Source organism: Erinaceus europaeus, chromosome 1 (genome assembly GCF_950295315.1).
Source record: "Erinaceus europaeus chromosome 1, mEriEur2.1, whole genome shotgun sequence".
In the NCBI taxonomy this organism is placed as follows: Eukaryota; Metazoa; Chordata; class Mammalia; order Eulipotyphla; family Erinaceidae; genus Erinaceus; species Erinaceus europaeus.
Window position 1 is genome coordinate 54,050,031 of NC_080162.1, and position 23,379 is coordinate 54,073,409.

Genomic DNA, 23,379 nt, shown 5'->3' on the forward strand with positions numbered 1-23,379 from the left:
TCTCATAAAGATACCATAGTTCTCACAAGTATAAGAGAGTGTTTGGACAACATTAAAAGTTAAGTTCAGGGGGGCCAGGCAGTGGTGCACCCAGTGAAGAGCACATACTACCATGCACGCAGACCTGAGTTTGAACAGCTTCTCACCACCTGCAGAGAAGCTTCACTAGTGGTGAAGCAGCTCTGCTGGTGTCTATCTTTCTCTCTTGCTCTCTACCCCTCCTCAGTTTCTCTCTGTCCTATCAAAAAAATAAAAAAAGAAAGAAAGAAAGAAAAAGAAAAGAGGAGAAAAGGAAAGAAAAGAAAGTTAAAAGGAAAGAAAAGAGAGAAATTGCCTCTTGGAATGCCAGCACTGAGCCCCCAGTGATAACCCCTGTTGGCAATAAAAAAAAAAGTTCAGGTCAAGTCTCACCTCTGGGGGCAAGGCAAGCACTCTGACTAGCCCCCTTTGGGTAGTGTTTAGATTCACTACTACTTCTCCCCAGTCCATTTTATTCGGCACAGTGGCTGAATCAGTGTCATCTCGCAGCTCACTGTGCAGATGGCTACACTTAACCAGGCGACTGTGCGATCACCTGCTTGGGAAGACAGCGGGTTCTTGTTTTAAAAGACAGCAAATCAAGGGCAATAAACTGTGACTGACAGGGAAGTTTCTCTCTGTCAAGTAGTTTCAAGAGGGTCCAGAGTGATATGGTATAAAAACATCAGGGAGGGGCATTTTTGAGGATGCAGACCATGTTTTTTATATGTCTTGTTAAGGTACCTACACAGCAAAGTGAAACCACTTTAGTCACTAATCTGTCCTGTACCCCACCCTACAAGAAGCTAGAAACACTGCATTAATAGCTTCACTCCCCCTAAAGTGAGTTCTCAGACTTTAATGTGTGTTAGGATCACCTAGCAACTTCTCATGAGTCCAGTGTCCAGGCTACGCCTTGACAAATCCAACCAGAATCTCCGTGGCGGGACCCCAGGCATTAGGGCATACTAATTCTCTCCCACCCCTCATCCCAAACTCCTTATCCACTACTGATTATTCCAATGTGGAGCTATGTAGAGAATCAGAGTCTGTAAGAACCATTTTGCATAAGCAGAGTGAATGAAAAGGTCTCTATCTACAGGCATAAAAAACTGAACATTGATTCTAGATGGTTGTGCAGTTGGTTTATGCGATGCTGGAGACAAGCACTCAGCTTACAGTGGTGATGTGGGTCTTTTCCTGCATACAAGCTGCAGACCCTGTCTAATATTTTCCATACTGGGCAATGAGATCACAAACTCTAAAGCACTAAATCAAAACCGGAGGCATTACGGGTCTTCAATAAAACTCCATAGCCCATACGCCAAGAGGAGGGGGAAGAAAATTAAAACCATCACCAAGCTGTGGATATACGTGTGTGTGTGTATGTGTGTGTGTATGTATGTACAACACATGTATGTATCAGGTAGTGTGATATTGTTACAATTAGAGAGGAAAAGTTTTCTAGTAATAACTCAAAGTAATCAACCTGACATTAGTAAAATGTTACTTACAAATAAAATTCCATTTATGACTGAAAACAAGCTCATCATGACAGATAAGTTGATTTCTGATAAGCGGGTGACTTTGTGGCATTACAGGAAGAAAGAAATAGTAGGGATACATATAAAAAAATCATATGAATATGGAGATCCTATGTTGATGAGACTATGCAGTTACAGAATTCATTAAGACATTGGAGCTTATACTAAACAAAACAAACAACAGAAAAACAAAGCCCACAACTTGGACGAATGTCTCTATAACTAAAAATCTCATTAAAAAAAAAAAGAATATGCTGGATATGAAAAATAAAGCCTCAACATCTAATTGTTAGTTACCACTTTTACACAGCTGAGGACCAGGTAGCTGAAAATAAAAGTGGTGGTGTCAGTGGCAGGGCGGGTGTGTGTGTGTGTGTGTGTGTGGGGGGGAGCTCCTGCTTCCCTGTTCAGTTCTGGGAGGGGATTCTGGAGATTGTCCACCAGCAGGTTCCTTGATTCTTCCCCACCTAACACATTATTATTAAAACAATCACCCAAGAAACCCAATTACCCAAGTTCCCAAAGCTTAATTATGTTGTTCGTGCTAACAATGGAGACCAATCTTTCATAATCAGACAATTCCAGGCAGAACAGGGCTTTTTTTTTTTTTTTTAAGTGAGGGGTCACTACAGGTGTCTTTAAATTCTTTTCTTTTTTTCTTTATTGGGGTAAATTTTCATTTCCTCTATCCATACTCAGTACTATGTCCAAGGAAGATCAGAAATTTCCAAAGCATTCAAGGGCAGTGGACTTGAAGCTGGTTTCAATTAGGCGGCCACTATGGAGGTCTCCCACAACTTGTCAAACTTTGCACAGAGTAAGTCTGAGCTCCAGGGGGATCCTCTAGGCGGCAGGAGACCTCTAGAAGGCACCTCTGCTCTCCAGTGCCCTTCAGAAATGTCACTTCTAGCCTTCCTATGCCATGGCTACTCTCATTCTCTCCTTTTCTAAGCAACTAGTCCTTTCACAGAAAATATGCTCTATGGACACTTCAAGCTTCTCAAATATTTCCACTTTGCTATTGCTGTTTAGACTCTCAGCACTGTCACATAAACATATTGGAGTGCTCACTGCAAAAGTGACATTTTGTCCACAGCCTGGAGCCTCTTGCAAATTTGGATGTTGCCAAAATTAAAATGAAATAGATGGGAATTAAGGTTTCTCTGATGTGCAGAAATAAAAGGATTTCTGAATTGTGTACTGAACATGGACTGGTAGGAATGCCAAGGACATTGCTTCTTCAGACTGTCCAAAGGAACAGTGTCTTTCACAGACAACGTGATATTCTTGCAATGTATTTTTCTCACTCAAATGCTACTCTACTCCAAAAAAGAGTGATAATAAAGTAGTCAGCTCCCTGCATCACAGGATGGAAAGTATCTCACATGATCGTTTGCTCTTTTACTTCTAACGGGGGTTTTATTGCCTCTAAATGAAATCCGGGAAATGTCTATTTACACTTGCTAGTGCCCTTCACTTCTGGGAAAGGAAATGCACTTTCGTTCAGAGTCTCACTTGCATTTCTTAGGACGTTGCTCCCCACCTGCAACCAGTGTGAGTACAGTTGTCTTTCCATCCTTCTTCTGCCTGCTCCAGCCACCAGCTTTCACAAGCACTTTTCACCTGACAAATCAAATGAGAGGTTCACCACTGACCTTCCAGTCCACCTAGGTCAGAGCAGGAGTTGCCTGGACAGGGTCTCTGAGAAGTCAGGGATGGTATTTTATGCTACTGAGACTTGGTTTTTTGTTTGTTTGTTAATTTTTAAACTCAAATTGGATCCATCTTCAACAGCTTCTGGGAGGGGGTAGTTAATGTGCACAAAACAACCACCACACCCTTCAGTGTGAGTTCACTCAGTGGAGTGACTGGGACCAGGGCCACTTCAGAGTCCTCTTCTTCACAACCCCCCAGGTCTGGTCACTCTGGCTAGGGTTGTCTTGTCTCACTGTCTCACTTTCTAGCTGACTAGTTTGCAGTTCTCACATTCCCCGAGGGCTTTTCATTTCCTTATTGCTGTCAATTATTTTCTATGTACTATGGCTCGGATCAAGCCCTTTATTACTGTTTTAAAACATAGAACACGGGATCTTCTTAGCAAAACTGGGGGGGGGGGGTAGGTGACAGCAACATACACAACCTGTGCAAAAAAAAAAAAAAGTGCTGTAGACTGCTCCTTAAACAAGGAAGTAAAATTTAAAAGAAGTCTAATCACACCACTAGTGGCACAGGCAGCAGTCGTGAAGTCACAGTCTCTAGACAGCACCAATAGCCTAATCCTGTCACTCTGAGTCCGAGCTGGTGCTTGCAGCCTCTGAGAGATATGGGTGGGTGTCTGCTTCCGACACTGGTCCTGCTCGAGCTTGGCCCAGGGTCCCCCTTAAATGCCACCAACGTTTTCTGTCCTCCGATCCTTCCCAGGAGACCCGAAAAGATTGCGCGCCCCAGATGGCCGGTCCTGCCCTTGCTCCTTCAACCCCATGGGACCCGGGCTGGCGCTTTCGGCCGCTTGTCTAAATCTATTGTCCTCCTCCCCCCAAGACTTTGAAATGAATTGGTCCCGGGGACATTCCGGCCTATTGAAGACTGATGCATTTCGTTTGAGCACAAGTGACTCCTGGAAACAGTCCTGTCAAAAAATTGGAGCTATGGGGGCGGGGGGAGGCGACTGTCGCTCTTAGGAAGAGCTTGTCACCAAACCCAGCTAGCAGTCTGAACTTTCGGGTTCTAAGCTCAGTCAGGAAACTTTAAAGGAGCAGGCATCCGCAAACTTACCCGCTGCAACCCGCCTCTACCCCCACTCCACACCCGTCCCCCCCCCCCCCCCGCCCCCAGTTCCATGAGGGCAGGTACCTTCTTTTTGCCTCCTCTTGGCCTCAGCTTTGGGCGCGGAGCTAGCTTCTCCTTTTCCTGTAGCAGCTTCCAGGGAGCCCAGGGTCCGCCCCGCACCCCTCCAGGCGACCTGCGCCAGCTGGAAGCATTCTGTCCTAGGCTCGGGGCTCACTTCGCGGGTGACTGCTGCGCTCCAGGGAGCCGCTGTCTACTCTGTTACATGCTGAGCCCCAGGAGCCTTAAAACAACCGAGTCAAAACTGGCCCGCCGTACACGTGAAACCTGCAAAATCTCTCTCTGTCTCTCTGTCTCTGTCTGTATCCCCCCTCTCCTCTCTCTCTCTCTCTCTCTCTCTCTCTCTCACACACACACACACACACACACACACACACACACACACACACACACACACACACACACACGCCCAGCAACATTGCCAACCCCACCCCCATCACAAAGGGACCAAGCCGCATCCTGCAGTGGCTTGGGAGTTCATTAAGACTGTCCTTCCGCAGCCCCATCTTGGATCCACCTCGCCCCCTGCCTAGCCTGCGGCGCAGAAACATAGGCAGAGCCAGGAGACCGGCCGAAAGGGGGCGCCAAGCTGTCAGCTTTTCCCGTGGCTGTGCAGAGCAGGCTGAGGCGAGAGCTGTGTGGTCCCAGCAGCTGACAACTGGCTGGCTGCTGGTGGCCATGGGGGTATGTGTGTGGGGGAGGATGTGGGATGTGAAACGTGGGCCTGAGGGTACCAAAACCTTAGAAAGTCCGCAGGCTCAGATCTCCAGCTGGCAGTCACAGACTGCCTTCACCGAGGAGAGGGGAAAAAACCTCCTAGCTGGCCTCTTCACGCAGAGGTGGGTGCATATGGCCGGTCAGCTGGAGAGAATTGGCTCTCACCCCGCACTGGGGCCTTACACGCTGTTCTGAGTGCCCGCTAACTGACCCCTCGCCTGGAGGGAGGCACCAATGACTGTAGCTCTGTACCTTAGTGAGGGGGTGCACTGGGTTGTGAAAGTTGAGTTCCCAGGTCTAAGAACCCAAAAGTTTGGCCTTCGACTCATGATATGAAATTTTGGCAAGGAATAGGTCAGAACCTAACACACACACATACACACACAAGATAGAGATAGAAATAGAGATAGAGATAGAGATAGAGATGAGAGAGAGAGAGAGAGAGAGAGAGAGAGAAACGAGGTCTCACAGCTACTATGTATTCTTGGAACTAGGCTTCCTGTGAAGAGCCCTGGGCCAGATCTGCCCAATTTAGTCAAAACTATCCCTTCTCCTAATCCATCCCCCAACTCTGCACAGCAGTAGCTTGGCCTAGTCTCAGACTGGATCCCTGCCTCCAGCACACACTCTTGTCCTGAGGCCTTCCTTAGGCTGCCATGCCCCTTCCCACTCTTAGGATTAATTTATTGTTTTATCAGTGATTTACAAGATTGTAAGATAATAAGGGTATAGTTCCATCATCACCCACCACCAAAGTTCTTTGCCCCTCCCTCCCTCCCTCCTTCCCTCCCTCCCAGGGACAGCCACCATAATTCTCCTAAGGGCTTAGAGACAGGTTGGTTAGTTTTATTATTTTTTTCACCCAAGTTCACGTGTTTTAATTCTCTATATTCCATATATGAATAAAACCATCTGGTAGTTGTCTTTCACTTTCTTCCTTACTTCACATAGCATAATCACCTTCAGTTCTATCTAAGGTTAATTCTTGCCTGTGGATCCAATTTCAGCCCTGCTGGGTCCCTGTGCCCCCTCCATAGAAGCTGGGATTTTCAGCTTAGGCTTCCCTAATTGGTGCATTTGGACAGGTGTCCTAGAAGCCTGCTATGTTTTCTTGTTCGCAGCCAAGAATGAGAAGGGGTCAGTGCCTATATGCACTGTCTGCCATGTCCGCCTAGGGAGCAGCCCTGTTCTAATATCCAATAGCTAGTTTCTTGCCTAGGAACAAGAGGGAGCAGAGGATCCCACCCACCTGGGGCCTTTTTCTAGACTTCCTTACAGTTTCTTTGGCTGCTCCAGCATGTTCAGCCCATGTCCCTTGCCACTAACTAGCCTCAGGCTTGGTACTCCCAGGTCTTTCTCCCTGCATCTGATCTCTCTTGAACCTTACTGGGTGACTTCCTCAGGGACTGTTGCCATTAGCAGCTACACTGGCTGAAAAGTACAGAACCGGTCCCGGATGCAGGAGAAAAAATAGAGACAAAAGATGATTAGTGCTAAAGGCAGAGTGTAGGACTGTGCACACTGTTGAAAGAAGGCAAGATAAAACTAGAGTGTCTCCACAGTCTCCGTTCTTTCTCCTGAAAGTCTCCGTTTCTGAGTGAAAATGGAAGCTAGTCCCCTTTGGCGTAGAAGAGTTTGTTAAAGAGGTTCTTAGGCTGTGCAGATAAGTTATCTTTCAGGTATAGGACCATGGCAGATGAGTGGGGACCTGCTAGATTTCCTGGAAGTGCCTAGAACCCAGAGGGAATCAATTTTGTGTCACCTCTCAGAGAGGTTGGCCTGTTATCAGGGAGACAGTCTTGAACACACTCACTGAAACTGCGCCATTGCTAAGAGAGTGGCTAACTAAGGTGGTGAAGATTTTCTGAGACCAGGGACGAGGGTTGCCCAAGGGCTGCTGGGGTGTGGGAGATGACTGTTCCAGAACTCGTGCTGGGTCCTTCTTGCTAGAAACTCTGCATCGTTCCTTCTGTTCACTGAGACTCAAGCATAAAGAAGCGACACTGGTGACACCGTTCTCAAGGTCCTGCGCAGGGGGGTGGCGGCGCGACAGAGACCCTGTACACTCACCCCTTCGCAATAACCTACTCTCTTCCTCTGATATTTCCGTCCGGATCGCGGCGGAGGTGGTGAGAAAACTATGAACTCAAACTACTAGTAGTCCTAATAAATTAGAACCAACTCCAAATGAATATCATCCTCAAAACCAGAGAGGAGATGGGGTGGGAGGGTGGGAAGGTCATTGCAAGAGAGGAAGGCCCCTGGCCCAGCTAGGGTCAAGACGTGTGTGTGTGTGTGTGTGTGTGTGTGTGTGTGTGTGTGTGTGTGTGTGTGTGTGTGTGTAGGGGGGGATGGGTGTTCCGGAGGAGAGCTGAGAGGAAGAGAGCAGGAGAAGGAGGGGGTAGAGTTTCAGGGCGGGAAGGGGGGCGCCGGGGTGCAATGACGGGAACCAATGAGCTGCCAAGTCGCGCGTCTCCGGTGGGACTGGAGAGATTGACGTGCAGGACACGTCAAATTGATCCCCGCACACTGCAGCCTCCCGGTCAGACGAATTTCTTCCAATCGGATGAAGTTCCCCCTGGGCCCGGGGTCGCGGGCGTGGAGCGTGTGTTGGCAGCTGGAGGAGGCTGCTGGCCCGGGAGCGGGCGGGGGCGCGCTCGGCAGCGGCACCCCGCGCTTTTCCAGCCGGCGGCCGGGTCGCCGCGGCTCTCGACTCTCGCGCGCCCCCCCTCTATGCCTCTCCCACGGCGGCGGCGCCCGAGCTCTCCCGGACTGCGGCGGGCCCAGCCCCGGCCGCCCCGGCGCCATGGGTAAGGGCGGGCGGCTGCGGACGAGGGAGGCCGTGTCTCTGCCCCCCTGCCCTCCCGCCGGCTGGCTCTGGAGACCCCCTTCTGGGTCCGGAACCAACCCCGGGGTCACGCGTCCCCAGCGCTGGGGGCGGGGGAGGGACACTTCGTCGGGTGGGAAATGTCCCCTCTGGGGCTGCGTCCAGAGTCTCCAAAGGGCGCGTAGGGCGGTCTCTGGGTCCCAGCGGGTGGTTCCCCAGGGCCGCCTGGGTGCAGCCTTCTGCACCTCGCGGCTAACCAGCCGGTGTTGTCCCCCCTCTCCCGCTGGCTCCCGTCGGGCTTCCGCAGAGCAGACCTACGGCGAGGTGAACCAGCTGGGCGGCGTGTTCGTCAACGGCCGCCCCCTGCCCAATGCCATCCGCCTGCGCATCGTGGAGCTGGCACAGCTGGGCATCCGCCCGTGTGACATCAGCCGGCAGCTCCGTGTCTCCCACGGCTGCGTGAGCAAGATCCTGGCACGGTACAATGAGACGGGCTCCATCCTGCCCGGGGCCATAGGCGGCAGCAAGCCCAGGGTCACTACGCCCAACGTGGTCAAGCACATCCGGGACTACAAGCAGGGCGACCCGGGCATCTTCGCCTGGGAGATCCGCGACCGGCTGCTGGCCGACGGCGTCTGCGACAAGTACAACGTGCCCTCGGTGAGCTCCATCAGCCGCATCCTGCGCAACAAGATCGGCAGTCTGGCACAGCCCGGGCCCTACGAGACCAGCAAGCAGCCGCCGCCGCAGCCCGCACTGCCCTACAACCACATCTACCAGTACCCCTACCCCAGTCCCGTATCGCCCACGGGCGCCAAGATCACCGGCCACCACGGCGTCCCGGGCACGGCGGGCCACGTCAGCATCCCGCGGTCCTGGCCCTCTGCGCACTCGGTGAGCAACATCCTGGGCATCCGGACATTTATGGAGCAAACAGGTCAGTCGCGGTGGGGCTGCATTGGAAATGGGGGGTGGGAGCCTGTGCGCGCTTGTGGTGGGTCGCAGTCGCCACCTCGCCGGCCGCCACTGTAGTCCTCTACTGTGCTGGCTCAGGGGAGGGCGCCTGGCTGGCCTGGAAGGCTGAGGGTCCTGGGCCTTCTGTGGGAGTCCTCGGACATCTTGAACTTTTTATGACAAATATGGAAAGTATTTCCCCAAATGGAAGAGCAATCGCCGACCACAATTTCGGAGGCCTGAAATTGCGCTTTTTCATTCTTGCAAAAAGTATGCAAACCCCTATCGCCAGATCTAAGCCAAACAAACCGCAAAGTCAATTTTGTGACCCCTTCTGAAGATCCAGATCTTTCAGGATCTCTCTCCATTCCCCAAAGAATTCTGTTCTTCCCATGCCTTTTACTTTCTGAGTAAAAAGCAGAAGGGCACTCTGGCCAGGATTTCCTTCAAGCCTGCATCCTAGCAGGTCCTAGAGCTGGGATCCTTTGAGCCCGTGTTCTCCTGGCCTCCAGCCACCCATGGCATGCAATCTCCCAGGAGTCTGCCCTTCCTTCATAACTAGGATGCAGGAATTACAGACCATCTCTTGGGAGGAGCGGGAGGGAGTGAGGTAAGAGGTATGCTGGGGCAGCTATGGTTGGGGGATCAGGTGAGTGGGACAGTCCTTTAGGCACTGCCCCTATCTCCCCGCAGTTGACATGGGGATGTTGTGTTCTTAAATGAGCAGATTTAGGGGAAGAGAGAAAAGTAGAATTCACCAAGGGCGGCAAGAAAGAAGCTGAATGCTTATCTCCAGAGACCCGGCAATGCCTCTGTCACTCAAGGTTCTCTGTGGCTCTAATTTTTTAGCTGGCTGAAGCTAAGGCTTTTTGTGGAGCAACCAGTGAGCAGCTGACTAGCAGCTGAACTCACCAGGCCTACATTTTGATCTAGAACTTTCTTAGTTCCTTGGGCAAAAGGAATGGGCCCTCAGGTTTTTGGGTGAACTTTGGGAAGACCTAGGCTTTCTCCAGAGACGATTCTGGGGAGAACCACCTTTTCCATCCTCTGTATACATTTGGTGACATTTAGAGAAACCAGTGCGCTTCTCTCAAAATTGCTTTGGATTTGAATTTGGTTTTTTGGCCGCTGGCTCTGAACAGCGGGAAAACAGCCTTGTCTGAGTGAGAGTGCTGCACAGCCCAGATGCTACCAGCTGCCTCACGGCTGGCCTCACACAGCCGGTTTTGCAGGAAGCGGGTAGAGTACCCAGAGGAACCAAGTCCTGCAGTCTCCTCCTCTTCCCTCCCTCTGGGCAAGCTAGCAAACCTGGAGTCCACTGCCCCCTCCTCAGTTGAATTTCTCTGCTCTTAGCTCTGAGGGTGGAGATTCCCAGCCATAGAGCTGAGTGCTCTTAGGGGACCCTGCAAATGTCCCAGCCGAGAATGATGCCAGGTGCCCTGAGCAGGTGCGGATCCCCACTCTAATCTGTCCCCTGCAGGGGCCCTGACGGGGGGCGAGGCAACCTCCTATTCCCCCAAGATGGAAGACTGGGCCGGCGTGAACCGCACAGCCTTCCCAACCGCCCCTGCAGTGAATGGGCTTGAGAAACCTGCCCTGGAAGCTGACATTAAATACACACAGGTAACCTAGACAGATGTGGGGGGATCGTGGGATGAGTGTGTGTGCGTGTGTGTGTGTGTGTGTGTGTGTGCTCTCTCGCGGTGTGGGGGGGGAGGGAGTTTAGGGAGGAGGGTTGGATGAACTAAGAGCGAAAGAGAGAGACCCGGTGTGATCTCAGCCAGAGCAGGTGCTCCTTTCTCCCTGGGGGCACCTGTGTGCCGATTTTGCTTTAGCCGAAAACACAAATAAACTTGGAACCCCAGACACTGGTGGGCTGCCTCAGTTACATCCCGGACGGCTTGTACTAGTACCTCTCTCAAGGTTTATTGTTATTTATAGTAATTGGAGTGGAAAGGGTTTGGTCAGAGTATTGGGACAATCAGAGGTCAGGCCTCAAGCAGGGACGATTGACATGACAGCAGGGGGGAGTAGACGTAAGCCCACTGGATTGCCTGCTGCTGACCACAGTTACCTCTTTTTGCACAGTCAACTTCGGGCCTCTCGGCGGTGGGCGGCTTCCTCCCGGCCTGCGCCTACCCGGCCTCCAACCAGCACGGAGTGTACAGTGCACCCGCCGGCAGCTACCTGGCCCCAGGCCCACCCTGGCCGCCCGCTCAGGCTTCCCCCCTGGCACCCACAGTGCACAGCGGGGAGTTGGCTGCGGCGGCAATGACCTTTAAGCACCCCAGTCGAGAAGGTGAGGAGCGCCAGTCAGTGGGGGGATGTTTCTGATTACTGCTGGGAGGGTTAGTAATGGTGCTAGGGGAAGGGGTATTCGTCTAGTAAGGGGAGAGACCAGTAAGAGTGGGACAGAGGGAAACAGAGGATACAGGGCTTAAACCAGTACCAATCTTTAAATCTTAAAATCTGTAAATGTCAATTCCCTAACTCCTGGGAGCAGACTAGTTTTTAATTTCTAACAGGTGTATGCAAACATGGGGCCTAGGTTGAACGAGGTTGGTTTCACGATTATCCCACTACTCATATGGAGAGAAGAGGGTCAAGCTGGTGAACAGTATTCCTAGGTATGAATCTTGTTCTTGTGCCCCAGGCCCAATTATTGTTTTTCTTAGGGCTTTACTTTCTCCACCCATAGGAATTCCTAGAATCACCTTAAAGATTTGCTGTTTTTCGTTTTTTGGAGACCTTCATTTGGCTTTCCTTTCTGTGGCAAATCTGCTGTGACAATTGAACCCACATCTGGGACTGAACTTATCCTGGCACCTGGACCCTCTCAAGTGCAACCCCCTGTCTCTTCCAGGTTCTTTTCTCTATCTCCTCTTTCCTATCTTTCCCAGGTCCTGGTCTCCCTTTGAGTTCATTTTCTTAAACATATTCTTTGAGTAAAGAGAGACAATATAAATCATGTATGCTTTAATGTAGACTCTCTTGAGCTCTTTTCTGTTTTCTGTTCTTCTTTTTGTAGGTAATATATGTAACTGGGGATTCTCTCTCCTCTTCCTCTTTATCGTCCATAAATCGATGCCTTGGCAAACCATCTAACACATTTTGGGTGTGAATTTCTGTTCATTAGTATGAGAGATCTCTTCGTTTTACATCAATCTCCAGGTTCTATTCCTCCCCACCCCCACCCCCTCACCTCCCCACAACTTGAGGAAAGATCACTAACTTTTAAATCCTCAGTTTCCTTGCTGGCAAGAGGAGTGCCAGGATTTGCACATTTTCCCCTTCCTTGCATTAGGTCAGTCGGCCAGAAATTCGTTAAGTTCAGTTACCCTGGGAAAGAAGGGAGTCACCTCAGGGGCTTCCTTCTCAAGCAGTGAAGGAAGGCAGTGTGGGGTAGAAATTAATAATTCCAGAAGGGTATTTGCCAAGTTGATCTGTCTTATAGGTGTCATGGTGAAAATGAGGGGGAGGAGGAGGAGTGGCAGCGTTGGGTAGACTGGGGGCAGGAGAGGATTTCTTCATTGGTTATGCCCAGGCAAACAACTTTACTTCCAAGTTGTTTCAGTGAGACACAGTAACACAGCCCATGAGAGAAACAAGATGATGAACTAAAGCAAAGTAGAAGAAGAAAAGTATTTTTCAGTTTCACATTTTCTAGAACACAGGCATTCTGAAATGTCAGTCTTCAAAAAGTTGAAAATGAGAATTTATCTAAGCTTTAAATTTAATCCAAACAGCAAAGTTACAATATGTATTCACTTATAGGAAATATTTAAATGGGTATAAGATTAAAAATACTAAGAATTAGAACTGTTTAAAAATTTATAGTTGAGACAAGTGTCGGTGGGAGCACTTTGCTTGGGTTCTTTGTCCTTGACTATGAATTTACTTGTTTTCTTTTTTTTTTTAATTTTATTTTTATTTATTTATTCCCTTTTGTTGCCCTTACTTGTTTTCTTAACAACTGGCTTCTCTGTTGAACTGGGAATTTAAATAGAATTTCAATCAAAGAAAAGTTCTTTATCTGAACAAGATAAGTTGAATTAGAAAAAAATATGCCCACAAATTTAAGTTATTTTCACTGGGATAGTCCCAAAGAGAATGAAGAACTAGAAGAAGTATTATATATATATGTAATATATATATTTCTTTTTACATGCGTGCAGTTTACTAGTAGAGCCACTTTGACCCAGGGCATTGAAAGTTTAACTTTAGATACAACTTATGAACCAATGACAACAGTTCAAAAATCAAACATATAGTTCTGGATTTTAAAATAATTCTGGTTAATTTAACAGGTGAGAGATGTCAGATTTTAACATTTAGATTCATTGATTAGAAGATACTTTGTTTTCAGAAGTATAGAGCCACTGAAATCACTGGTACTTACATTCTTTACCAGGTATTAACTTATTAACGCATTATTTGTTTTAAAAACCTGCAGCAACAATTATCTACATTAAGTGCTAAATTATAAATTTGACTTACTGATCCTTATAAGTCTTTGGAGATCAGGGTCAAAATCATCGAATAAATCAGGATCATCATTAAAAATGACTTCTCAAGCTAGCATGAACATGTTCATGTTTAAAAAGAACATAGAAATAATGAAAATGATATATATCCTTGGGTTATGAATCTCGCTCTTCTCAGAGGCAGAAAAGCTGACTTTAAAGCTTTTCCTTACCTTAGTTGGTCTTTGAAAAATTATAGAGCAAAATAATGTGCATCACTATATTTTCCACACCTATCACTTGAACTTTATCTTCCAGGAAAACTTCCCCACAAAGCAATTTGGTATCATTAATTGTTGTTCAATGCAAAAGAATACTAAGAATATAATCTACTGAATTTATAACAGCAAAATATATCCTTAAAGAATTTTGCTATCATGAAAACACAGTAAAAAAAAAAAAACTTTGATTATCTGGTGCATGCATGCACAACCCACACACTACTCATATACTTTCTCTGTACTCGACATATTCTATTCATCTGTCTATCTTAACTTTAAAACAGGTGCAAATGGACATTACCTACTACTCCAAGGGAAACCTAATTAATTGCTAAGTTATAATTAATTATATAATTTTATATAATTAAGTTGTAAGTAATTATATAACTTTATGTAATTGACTATATATAAAACTAATGAATTACTAATAGCAAACTATAGTTTGTTATTTTTATCTAGATAAAAAGTAGAGAGTCCATGTTTCCTGTTTTGTAGTCAACTTTTTTTTGTAGTTTAATTTATGTTTCCTAGCCATGAAATGAAGCTTTAGTTCCTGAGAACCGAAGAAACAGAAAAATATACCACATTTTAGGGTGTTGACATTTTGGGGATCCCCACAACTATCCAAATGTTTTTTCATAGCCAGGGTGAGATCAACCCCCTTCTCCCCCCAGCTTCAAACAGGTGATCCCCCCCATAAACACAAGACAACTGGGAATTTACAGAGTTTTCGGGAACTTTACAGTTCTGAAACCACTCTCATATTGGCTTTGGAAAGTCTAGATGATTTGAAAGCCAGATTATAAGATATAAGATATTCTAAGATAGTTTAAAATAAGATGTATTCTTTATACTTATTAAAGATAACCAATTGCTTCCTTCCACTCATATCATTTAGGGTTAGTCCTTGAAGGATTGGCCTTAAAATGATCTTTATCTGGGAACACTAGACTCAAGCACTTTCTGAGAGAGTCCAGGGTGGGCAGACCTTGTCTGGGGTTTAAAATTCTCACAGAAAGACCCCAGCCCCCATCAAGCCACATTCCATGGTCCTAGGACTCTTGCGATCACAGTTTCAACATCTAACTCATGGCTATCTCTCCATTCTGGCCTCAACCAATATTTATTTTTAGATTTTTCTTTTGAAAAACTGACTTAACTTTGGTTTATAATGTTTTGCAAGATTTAAGTGACTTTGAGAACACTTCAGGAGGAAAGAGTGTTCGAAGACCCCCAGGGTAAACCCTTTCTTTTAGAGCTAGAGTTTTCTGTGTGGGACTGGATTGGGGTGCAGGAAACTATGGGGGATGACTGAGTTACTGAAAGCTAAGACCCAGTGAAGAATGTGGTGACATTTTTCTCTGGGTTCCTGCTGTTTATTTTCACCCTCATCTCTTAGGCCACAGACCTCTGGTTGAGAACCTCCCCCATCTCCTTCTGCAGATGTTTTCAAAACAGATCCTCTCTCACATTGCTATGTCATAGAGTGGTAGGAAATGGTCTGAAAGCTTTGTTGGCTGGGTGGCTGAGGCTGTTTTTAGGGGAGACTTGGGGGTAGAAAGGGGTCACTCTGTCCTGGGAAGTACACCTCTGAGAAACCACATGTACACTTGTGCTTGAGTGTCTCTGATAGAAAGGCAAGGGGGCCCAGCTCTGCAAAGCCACAGCTAAGTGGGAGCAGAGGCAGGGAAGGGGGTGGTGGTGTGTGAAAGGTGGTGGTAGTGGTGATTCCAGTCCTCCCCACCCCAAAGTGAGGCGTTCTCCCCTTAACCAAGGAAAAAATGCTGGAGGGAAAGAAAGTTGAAAACAGGTGTCCTGTGGCATAAACAAGCTCATGCCTCCAAGTACTGGAGAAATCTAGCACATCGGGCTGGGGAAAGAAAAACATATTGAGCAACTGTGGCATCACTCTCTGTCTTCAGTAGCAAATCAAAGATCATTTCCCCAAATCCTGAATAATATGCAATGTGCAGAATGTCTCATAACTGGCAAGTACCCCCTGTTGCTTGGAAGCCCTTGACTCCCAGGCAGTGCTATGTTTATGGTAGCCAGCACATTTGGCTCTCAGGCAGCTGAGATGCAAGGGGTCCGCTACCCACTTATAAGGCTCCCCCCCCCCCCAAGTCGTTTAAAAGGTGTTGCAGGTCAAGATCCAGCTAGTCCCTGGGGACATCTTTGGTGACATTCCCCTTACTCCCCTGCTCCCGTGCCTCAGGCGGTGTGGTTAGAGGGAGCTGATGGGGCCATGATGCAGGCACCTCCTGGGTCCGGTGCACGCCTCTGAGTCCTCAGAGGTCTGGACTCTGACCCAGAGTGTAACTTACAGGCCAGCTCTAGCTTAATGGAGAGAGCACGGGACGAATAATCAGCGAGCTGGAAGCCTTTGGAAAAAGACATTTGGTAGCGAGCTAAATGTCAAGGTTGTCTTGTCTATTCACTTCCTTAAAGGACAGGATAGGCGTTAACCGGCATGTAAGACCGTCCCATTGGGCATGATCATCGGGTTCACCAGGGAACGGACCATCATGTTATCAGCCCGGATTGAGGGGCTCCTGTGCCCTGGGTCTCTACTATTCTTGGTGCATAGTTGGTAGTGACCCGACGCCCCTGTGCTTCCCTCCCCTCCTACCCCCTCAGTGACCGACAGGAAGCCCTCCAGTCCTGGCAGTAAGGCCCCTGACGGCCTCGGCAGCTTACACGGACTACCTATCCCGGCCTCGACCTCTTAGGGGCTTCGGAGCCAGAGCCGGAGCCTGAGGGAGCGGCGCACCACTCTGCCTGCAGCCAGCCTCTGAGGACTCGCCTGGGAGGTGCGGGGCTGAAGACAGCAGGGCTCGCAGGATCAGCCCCCCCAGACACACCTCTCCATCCGCCAGCACCTTCAGCTTTTCTGAACTCTGGCTTTAGATGGTTGCAACCTCGTCATTGCCGTGCTTTGACGACGTGGCCTTCCTGCCCAACGCCAGCCTCCAGTGCTTTTTTTGATCTCACTAGGAAGGGAGTTTTGTCTCTCTTCCTTCTGTTCCCTGATTGCCCTCCTTCACTTCCCTTTTTCTTTCCTTTCTGCGCTCCCCCCAGCACTTTCGCTTTCTTCCCATTGCTATCTTTGTTTTCCTCCCTTCAACACCAACTGCTTTGCCCTACCTCCTTGTTCTGCCCATCTACTGCCCGCTCCCTTGGTCCACCCTGTCCACCACCTCCTCTCTTTCTGGCATTTACAGTCAGATTCTGCTTCCCTCTTCCAGAAGAGACCCGGACTGGCCTCCAGGACAGTCCCTTCTCTGGCAGCCGGGACTCTGCAATGTCCAGCCTAAGTGAAGGGGCTTTCAGTGAGGAAGTGGACAGAAGGATCACAATCTTTATTTTATATATTTGTAATAACGAACCTGAATAACCCCCTTAGGAACACTCTCCCTTTTTTCCCCCAGGACATGGCTTAGAAGCCTGTAATTGTTTAGTGCCTAATGACTGCTTTTTGTTGTCATCGTGTCCTTTGTTTTTCTGATGGCTTCCAATGAAGATTGGACTAGGTGTGGAGACCCTGAGACCATTGATATGATCTCTCATTAGAAAACCATGGGGCCTAAAGATGACCATTCCCACTCCACACCAAATTCCAGGGATAGACACATGGTAAATCCATCAGCACTGCTATTGGTCTACAGGGGTCAGCACATTTGTTAATTTAAGCCACAAACTCCTTCCGGGGTACAAAGGTGCAATCTTTAACTTCTGATTTGCAGGGGTGGGAACCCACAAAAACCCAGCAAGTGTCTTCCAGAGAGTGACAGAACCGTTCACTGCTTTCAAGTTCAGATGCACTGGTGGTGGTGGGACCCTGGATAGAAACTATAATGTTACTATCATAAAAGTGTCACTGGTGGGAATCTGCTGCCACCTGTCAAGCAAGCTGCTTCTGAATAAAGGAAGCTTCTAAGGTATGCTTTGTAAGGGTGAACAAGTGTGTCCAGTCTAGATTGGTGTATAGGTCCTCGTCATCTTCTCCAGCCCTTGACTTTCCCGCATGAACATTGTTAAGAGACACTTTTTTTTGTTAGTGTGTTCACTAACATTAGTAAGAGGTGAAGGAGAAAGTGCTGGCACATTTCCAGTGATTACTGCCCGGAATCTTCAGGCCAGATCTGGGGAGCTGAATTAAGGAGGCAATATGTAGAAAACATCTTAAAATGAAGTTAATTCTTAGAAGAATGTTATGGGTAATAATTGGGGAGCAATAATGGAGGAATTTTTGAGTGGTTCTGCCATTCTGGGATCTTATAAAAATTATTACGTATTATCAGATAATGTAGGGATTTCTTTTAGTAATTATGAAGGGGTTTTCTGGCTAATTTTTTTTCCTTATCCTTTCTAAAACTGATGAGAAAGAGGTTTTATTTGAAGTTTTTATTATTACTATTTTAAGTAGAGCTACCTGCTTGTACACTTGGAGAAAACTAGTGGGGAAATTATTAGCTACCTGCTAAAGGTACCAGTCATAAACTAACACTTAAAATATATAGATATATGGACCATTCTTTCCAGAGTTCAAATTCTCCTGCTTTAAGAAAGTCTGTATTATAGACAGGTTTATCAAAGCCTGGTAGTTTCATTTCTTTTCATTGACCCATATAGTAAGGTACAACTGAAAGAGTTTACATACAGAAACTGGGCTACACCATCTCATCAGAGAACTAGGATTCAGGTTTACCATGAGTCTGGGACACCCAACCTCCTTTCACTAGCATTTTTCTGCCAAGAAACTGGTCATATGACCATAGGAGTAAAGTATGAAGCAGAAATGTGTTCTCAAGTCTTGCATGCTCTCAAGTTAAATCCCTGCTTCACCGCAGTAGGAGGCAGGGCCTGTGACCTAGTCCAGTCTATGTTTTGTCTGTGAAATGCACTCTCTAATGCTGCCACCACTGGTGACTTGACTTACCTCCCACTAGATTATTACTTCTCTCCTCCCTTTCGTGCATGCAGACTTGTGGAAGTACAGAGGAGTCATAATAAAATCATTTAGTACCACATTGGGCAGACTAATATTAGAAAGAATTACCTTCCAAAGGCAATTTATCTTTGTACTGGTTCCTGCCTTCAAACAAACAAACCAAACCAACCAAACAAACAAAACCCCAAGAATATCTTGTAAGTATAGAGAAGTGTCAAAAAGAAAATAAACAAATGTGATATATAAATACTAAAAACAAAACAAAAAAAATTGATTTGGTCAAAGAATGAAGATAACTATATGCACCAATAATTACAGAGACACTGTAGTAAAATGTGTAAGATTATTATTCTCATCTCTACATATAAGAGTAAATACTATAAGAGTATTTTACAAATTCTTCTGGGGGAACAGTGCAAACAGCAGAATATCTATGTTTCTGTATATGAACTATTTCAAAGGACAGGCCAGAGAGTTATGCTGTATATGCTGATCTCTGAATGCCACCACTGGAGTTCACCATATTCACTTTATTCTCTCGAATGGATGCATATCAATGAAGGTTTATTAAAAACAGATCATTTGTAAAGGGGGCCAGCTTCATGCTTTATATGAATAGGGAAAGGATTTTGTTGTATTCACTATTGGAGGAAGTGCTTAGAATGGCTTTTCATAACCTCCCTGAGAAAGGTGACTGCTTTTTGGCAAGGAGGAGGGAAAACAAACTGAAGGCAAAGGATACAGATCTTTGTCGCTTCTCAAGATTTCCTGGCTTGTCTTACAGGTAGGTCACTGAAGGGCATTTATAACTAGTTTTTCTTTCACTGGAAAAGATTCAGTCTCTCTAGGGCAAGAAGACAGGTGGAGACAAAGGTGTGGGTGGAGTCTTGTTTAAAGAAATATTGTCTAGGTATCTGATGTAAATGTCTAGTACTGGTACAGATATTATTTTTATTTATCTCAAATTAAAATTCACTTAAAATCTATATGGAACTAACTTTCTGATGATAAACCCCACTCTCTGGCTACTGTGCCTTCTTGTTTCTTGACTCCTGTTAAAAGAGGATGGGATTTACTTAACTGGATATAATCCAGGATAAAGCACACTGTATGTTTCCTGACATCTGTCAGTTTTGCTAGAATTACATTGGTCTGGGCTTCTTTTCAAAAGAAACTCTACCTGTTTCATGTTATACTAGATAGTATGAAGTTAGAAACTTGCCAAAATGTGCCGGAGGAACTGAGTTGAAAGGATCGTGCATCTAAACTGGCTGTATAATGAGAAACATTTGATTCTCTTCTTTTAGTAGGCAGGAATTATACACAAAGTCATATTTGATCTTTGCCCTGTGTTTGCTGTCTGAACTGTAGCCTCACTTATTTGAGCAGTGTCCTGTGACAGAGATATTTCTGATTAAATAATTGGATCTCACTTTATAAAATTCTGAATCCTTTTTTTAAATGACAGAGCATGGAGGAGTCAAACTGTATTATTATTATTTTTCTTCAAGGCTATAAAATAAGAACCACACATTTATTCCCAATCCAAGTTGGGAATTCTAGACACTTGGGACAATTATACTCAATTTAGTCTAGTCTCTTTGGAGTTGAAACCTCTATTTTCACTTGAAGAACTCTTCTCCAGAGAAGTAGTCTGTGATCCTTCTTGGAACACACATCTGCTTCTGACTGACCAAATCCAAAAGTGGAATCTCAATTACAGTTTTTATGGGTGATGGAATTTCAACTGCACTACAATTTTACTACCTGGGTTGCCTTCCTTCTCTCTCTCTTTTCTCTTTGTAAGGATGAAATGAACTGATCAAGTGTTCATTTGGTGATTAAATTACATTTCCATCTTGTAAAATTTTATTTCCTTTTTCTCTGGTGAGATGTATAGACTTGATGGATTATTTCCAGTATCTTGTGTAGGCCACATAATTTTTACTTTTGGGAATGCTCCCAGTTGCTGGTGGATGTGGTTTTAGCTTTAGAAGATTTAATTTTGCCCCCAAACAACAAACAACAAAACCAGAATTCTTTAACGAGATGGTTTTAATTTAATAACAAATCTCTTGGAAGAAAATGAGCAAGATATTTGAATGAACTGAAGGAAACTGATTTTTATAAAAGAGCTGAGTTGGAACCTAAAACTTGTGAAATATAAAAACAAACTATTCGCTTGGCAAACAAATTGTTATATGAATGGCTTAATTGCAGAAGCTGAAAGTATCATTCTGGCCACCAGGGGGAGCACACATTGTTCCATGAAGATAAAGATTAAAAAAAAAAAAAGATAACACTAAACACACCAAAGGGACACCATTCTCTTAAAGTGGTAACCTGTCCAGTTGTAAAAAAAAAAAATCTGTTTATGAGAGGGATGTGCTTGTTGTTATCACTATGCAGTTAATAGCTAGACATCCTGATTCTGAAACAATTGGATGGATTGGGCTGCTTTAGGTAAACAAAAGATCTTTTAGGCTTATCCACGTGAGAATTACCGAATAAATTATCTGAGAAGTCAAAATAATCCTAAAAATAAGTTTCACATTTAAAATTGACTCTAATTTTTACATATGTTAAATTCTTTGAATATGGTACAAGTAAAAATAAATTGAAAAACAACTTAATTGAAACTGACATTTTTAGAAATGAATATTATCTATGTTTTTGTAACTTTGGTATTTGTTTTTATTAGTTTGGGTTTTTCCACTTTAAGCAATACATCAATTTTTACTGATCCTTTTGGAATTAATAATTTAAGGACATGGGCAGGGGAGACAGTCTAGTACATACAGACTTTCATGACTGTTACCATCTATAGCCAGAGTTGAGCAATGGTCTTGTAAAAAACAATTTAGAGTCACAATTAACTATTTACATATAATGACCATTACATAATAGAGAGGCTACAAACATTAAGAAAAATTATACTTTTTTCACTTTTTCTTTTTTCCCCCCACTTTTTCATTTATTTTAGGGTAGTATCCAGAAAGATCACTTACAGGTGGGGTAAGGACAGAGTGTTTTGCTTTTTTCAGAGAGGTAGCCTCTCTTACTATCTTTGACCTGGACTTCTATGTATTTTAAGCTCAGGCTACCAGCTGTGGAATACCTCTTGTGGGAAGTAGCTTGATTTGTGGTATCAATAATGGGTTCAAATCTCAAATTTTCCACTTACCAACTATGTCATTCTAGACAACTTTAGACAAAGTTCCTCTGTCTTAGAATGGGATGAATATCTCTCTTCTTGTGTAGTTGTGAGAATTTAATTAGTTATGTAAAGGACAGAGATCCGCTATACATGACAGTCAGTTCTTATTAGTCTTACTGTTGTTCTTTACCTTTTTTTTTTAAAAAAAAAACTGTTAAGTCATTTTATGAGAGAGGTAGACAGACAGGCAGACTAGAGCACTACTCAGTTATATACAATTCTGAGGACTGAATCTTGGATTCACATAGCTAAGTCTTATTAGATTCTCCTAAGGCCACATCCCTAGGTGATGGTTTTCTTTTCGTTTTTCTTTTCTTTTCTTATCTTATCTTTTCTTTTCTTTTCTCTTCTTTATCTCTTCTCTTTTTGTTTTTTCCTCCTTCTCATCCTTCTTCACTTCTTCTCTTTTTGGCTTCTTTCTATATTCCACATTACATTTTATGGTTAATTCAATCATGGCACAGTCCTCTATACTGTATTTGATGTGTATCAGACTTTTGAAAGATACAGATGGCATTAATACTGTAAATGTTATTCTGTTCAATTACTGGGATATCTTCGCCCACCCTGTTCAACGCTTGACGTCTCGTCACCCAATCTGGTCCCCTATGCCTACACTGAACTTCTCTGTTCCAGTCTCTTGGAAACAGAGCTGGCAGGCAGCTGAGGTAAAGAACAAACACCTCATCACAGACCCCTGCAAGCGTCAACCCGGTTTTGACCGAGCACGTTATGATTGGGCCCTCCTCAATCGCTATCGAACAGGCCATGGCCGGTGCGCCGCTATGTTCCATCGCTGGGGAGCCAGAGATGACCCGAACTGCCCCTGCGGCTCCAGACAGACTATGACCCACATAGTCAACGACTGCCACCTCTCCAGATTCAAAGGAGGTCTCGAAACTTTACATCAGGCTCAACCTGATGCTGTTGACTGGCTACAGAAGAAGGGCAAACGCTAGAAGAAGAAGAACTGAGACTTTCTGCAGTATCTGATGGAGCTGCCACTGACATTTTTAGAAACGAATATTATCTATGTTTTTGTAACTTTGGTATTTGTTTTTATTAGTTTGAGTTCTTCTACTTTAAGCAATGCATCAATTTTTTACTGATCCTTTTGGAATTAATAATTTAAGGACATGGGCTGGGGAGATAGTATAGTACCTATAGACTTTCATATTAATTTGTTAATTACTAATCAAGTTTAACAGTACTGAGGACTTCACTAAGACTTTAGGATTACTTGGTGATTTAAAGGTTAGACCTGTTAAGATCAATGACCAACACAGCAGCCATTGAAGTTGATCTTGAATGGCAAGTTTGCAAAGATCAATGTTATGCAACATGCTTCCTGCTTTGTCAACAGATTGGAAACTGGTGAATTTATCCTAATCTTGTCCACCTCTAGGGGGCTAAAAAGCCTATTATATTCAGCTGTTGATCTTAGCACCTTGATTATGGGCAACCATTTTGGAATTTGACTTGCCTTTTCATGCTCTTTACTGAGTTAATGACTTCTGTTACAACAAATCCTGACTTCATACTTCTGACTGACTGTCACTA

General features: G+C 45.4%; 1 protein-coding gene across 2 annotated transcripts; it reads left to right on the top strand.

Annotated features, from left to right (window-relative positions):
• Window positions 1-7,566: 7,566 nt before the first annotated feature.
• On the top strand, window positions 7,567-16,496 carry PAX1 (paired box 1). 2 transcript variants are annotated; one of them, XM_007525451.2, is made up of 5 exons: window positions 7,567-7,936; window positions 8,261-8,890; window positions 10,388-10,530; window positions 10,996-11,206; window positions 16,289-16,496. In XM_007525451.2, exons 1-5 carry the CDS (start codon window positions 7,693-7,695, stop codon window positions 16,378-16,380), a joined length of 1,320 nt encoding a protein of 439 aa, XP_007525513.1. In that variant the 5' UTR covers window positions 7,567-7,692; the 3' UTR covers window positions 16,381-16,496. The 2 variants fall into 2 exon arrangements, with proteins under 2 accessions (XP_007525513.1, XP_060058791.1); XM_060202808.1 differs by having other exon boundaries at window positions 16,299-16,496.
• The last annotated feature ends 6,883 nt before the right edge of the window (window positions 16,497-23,379 follow it).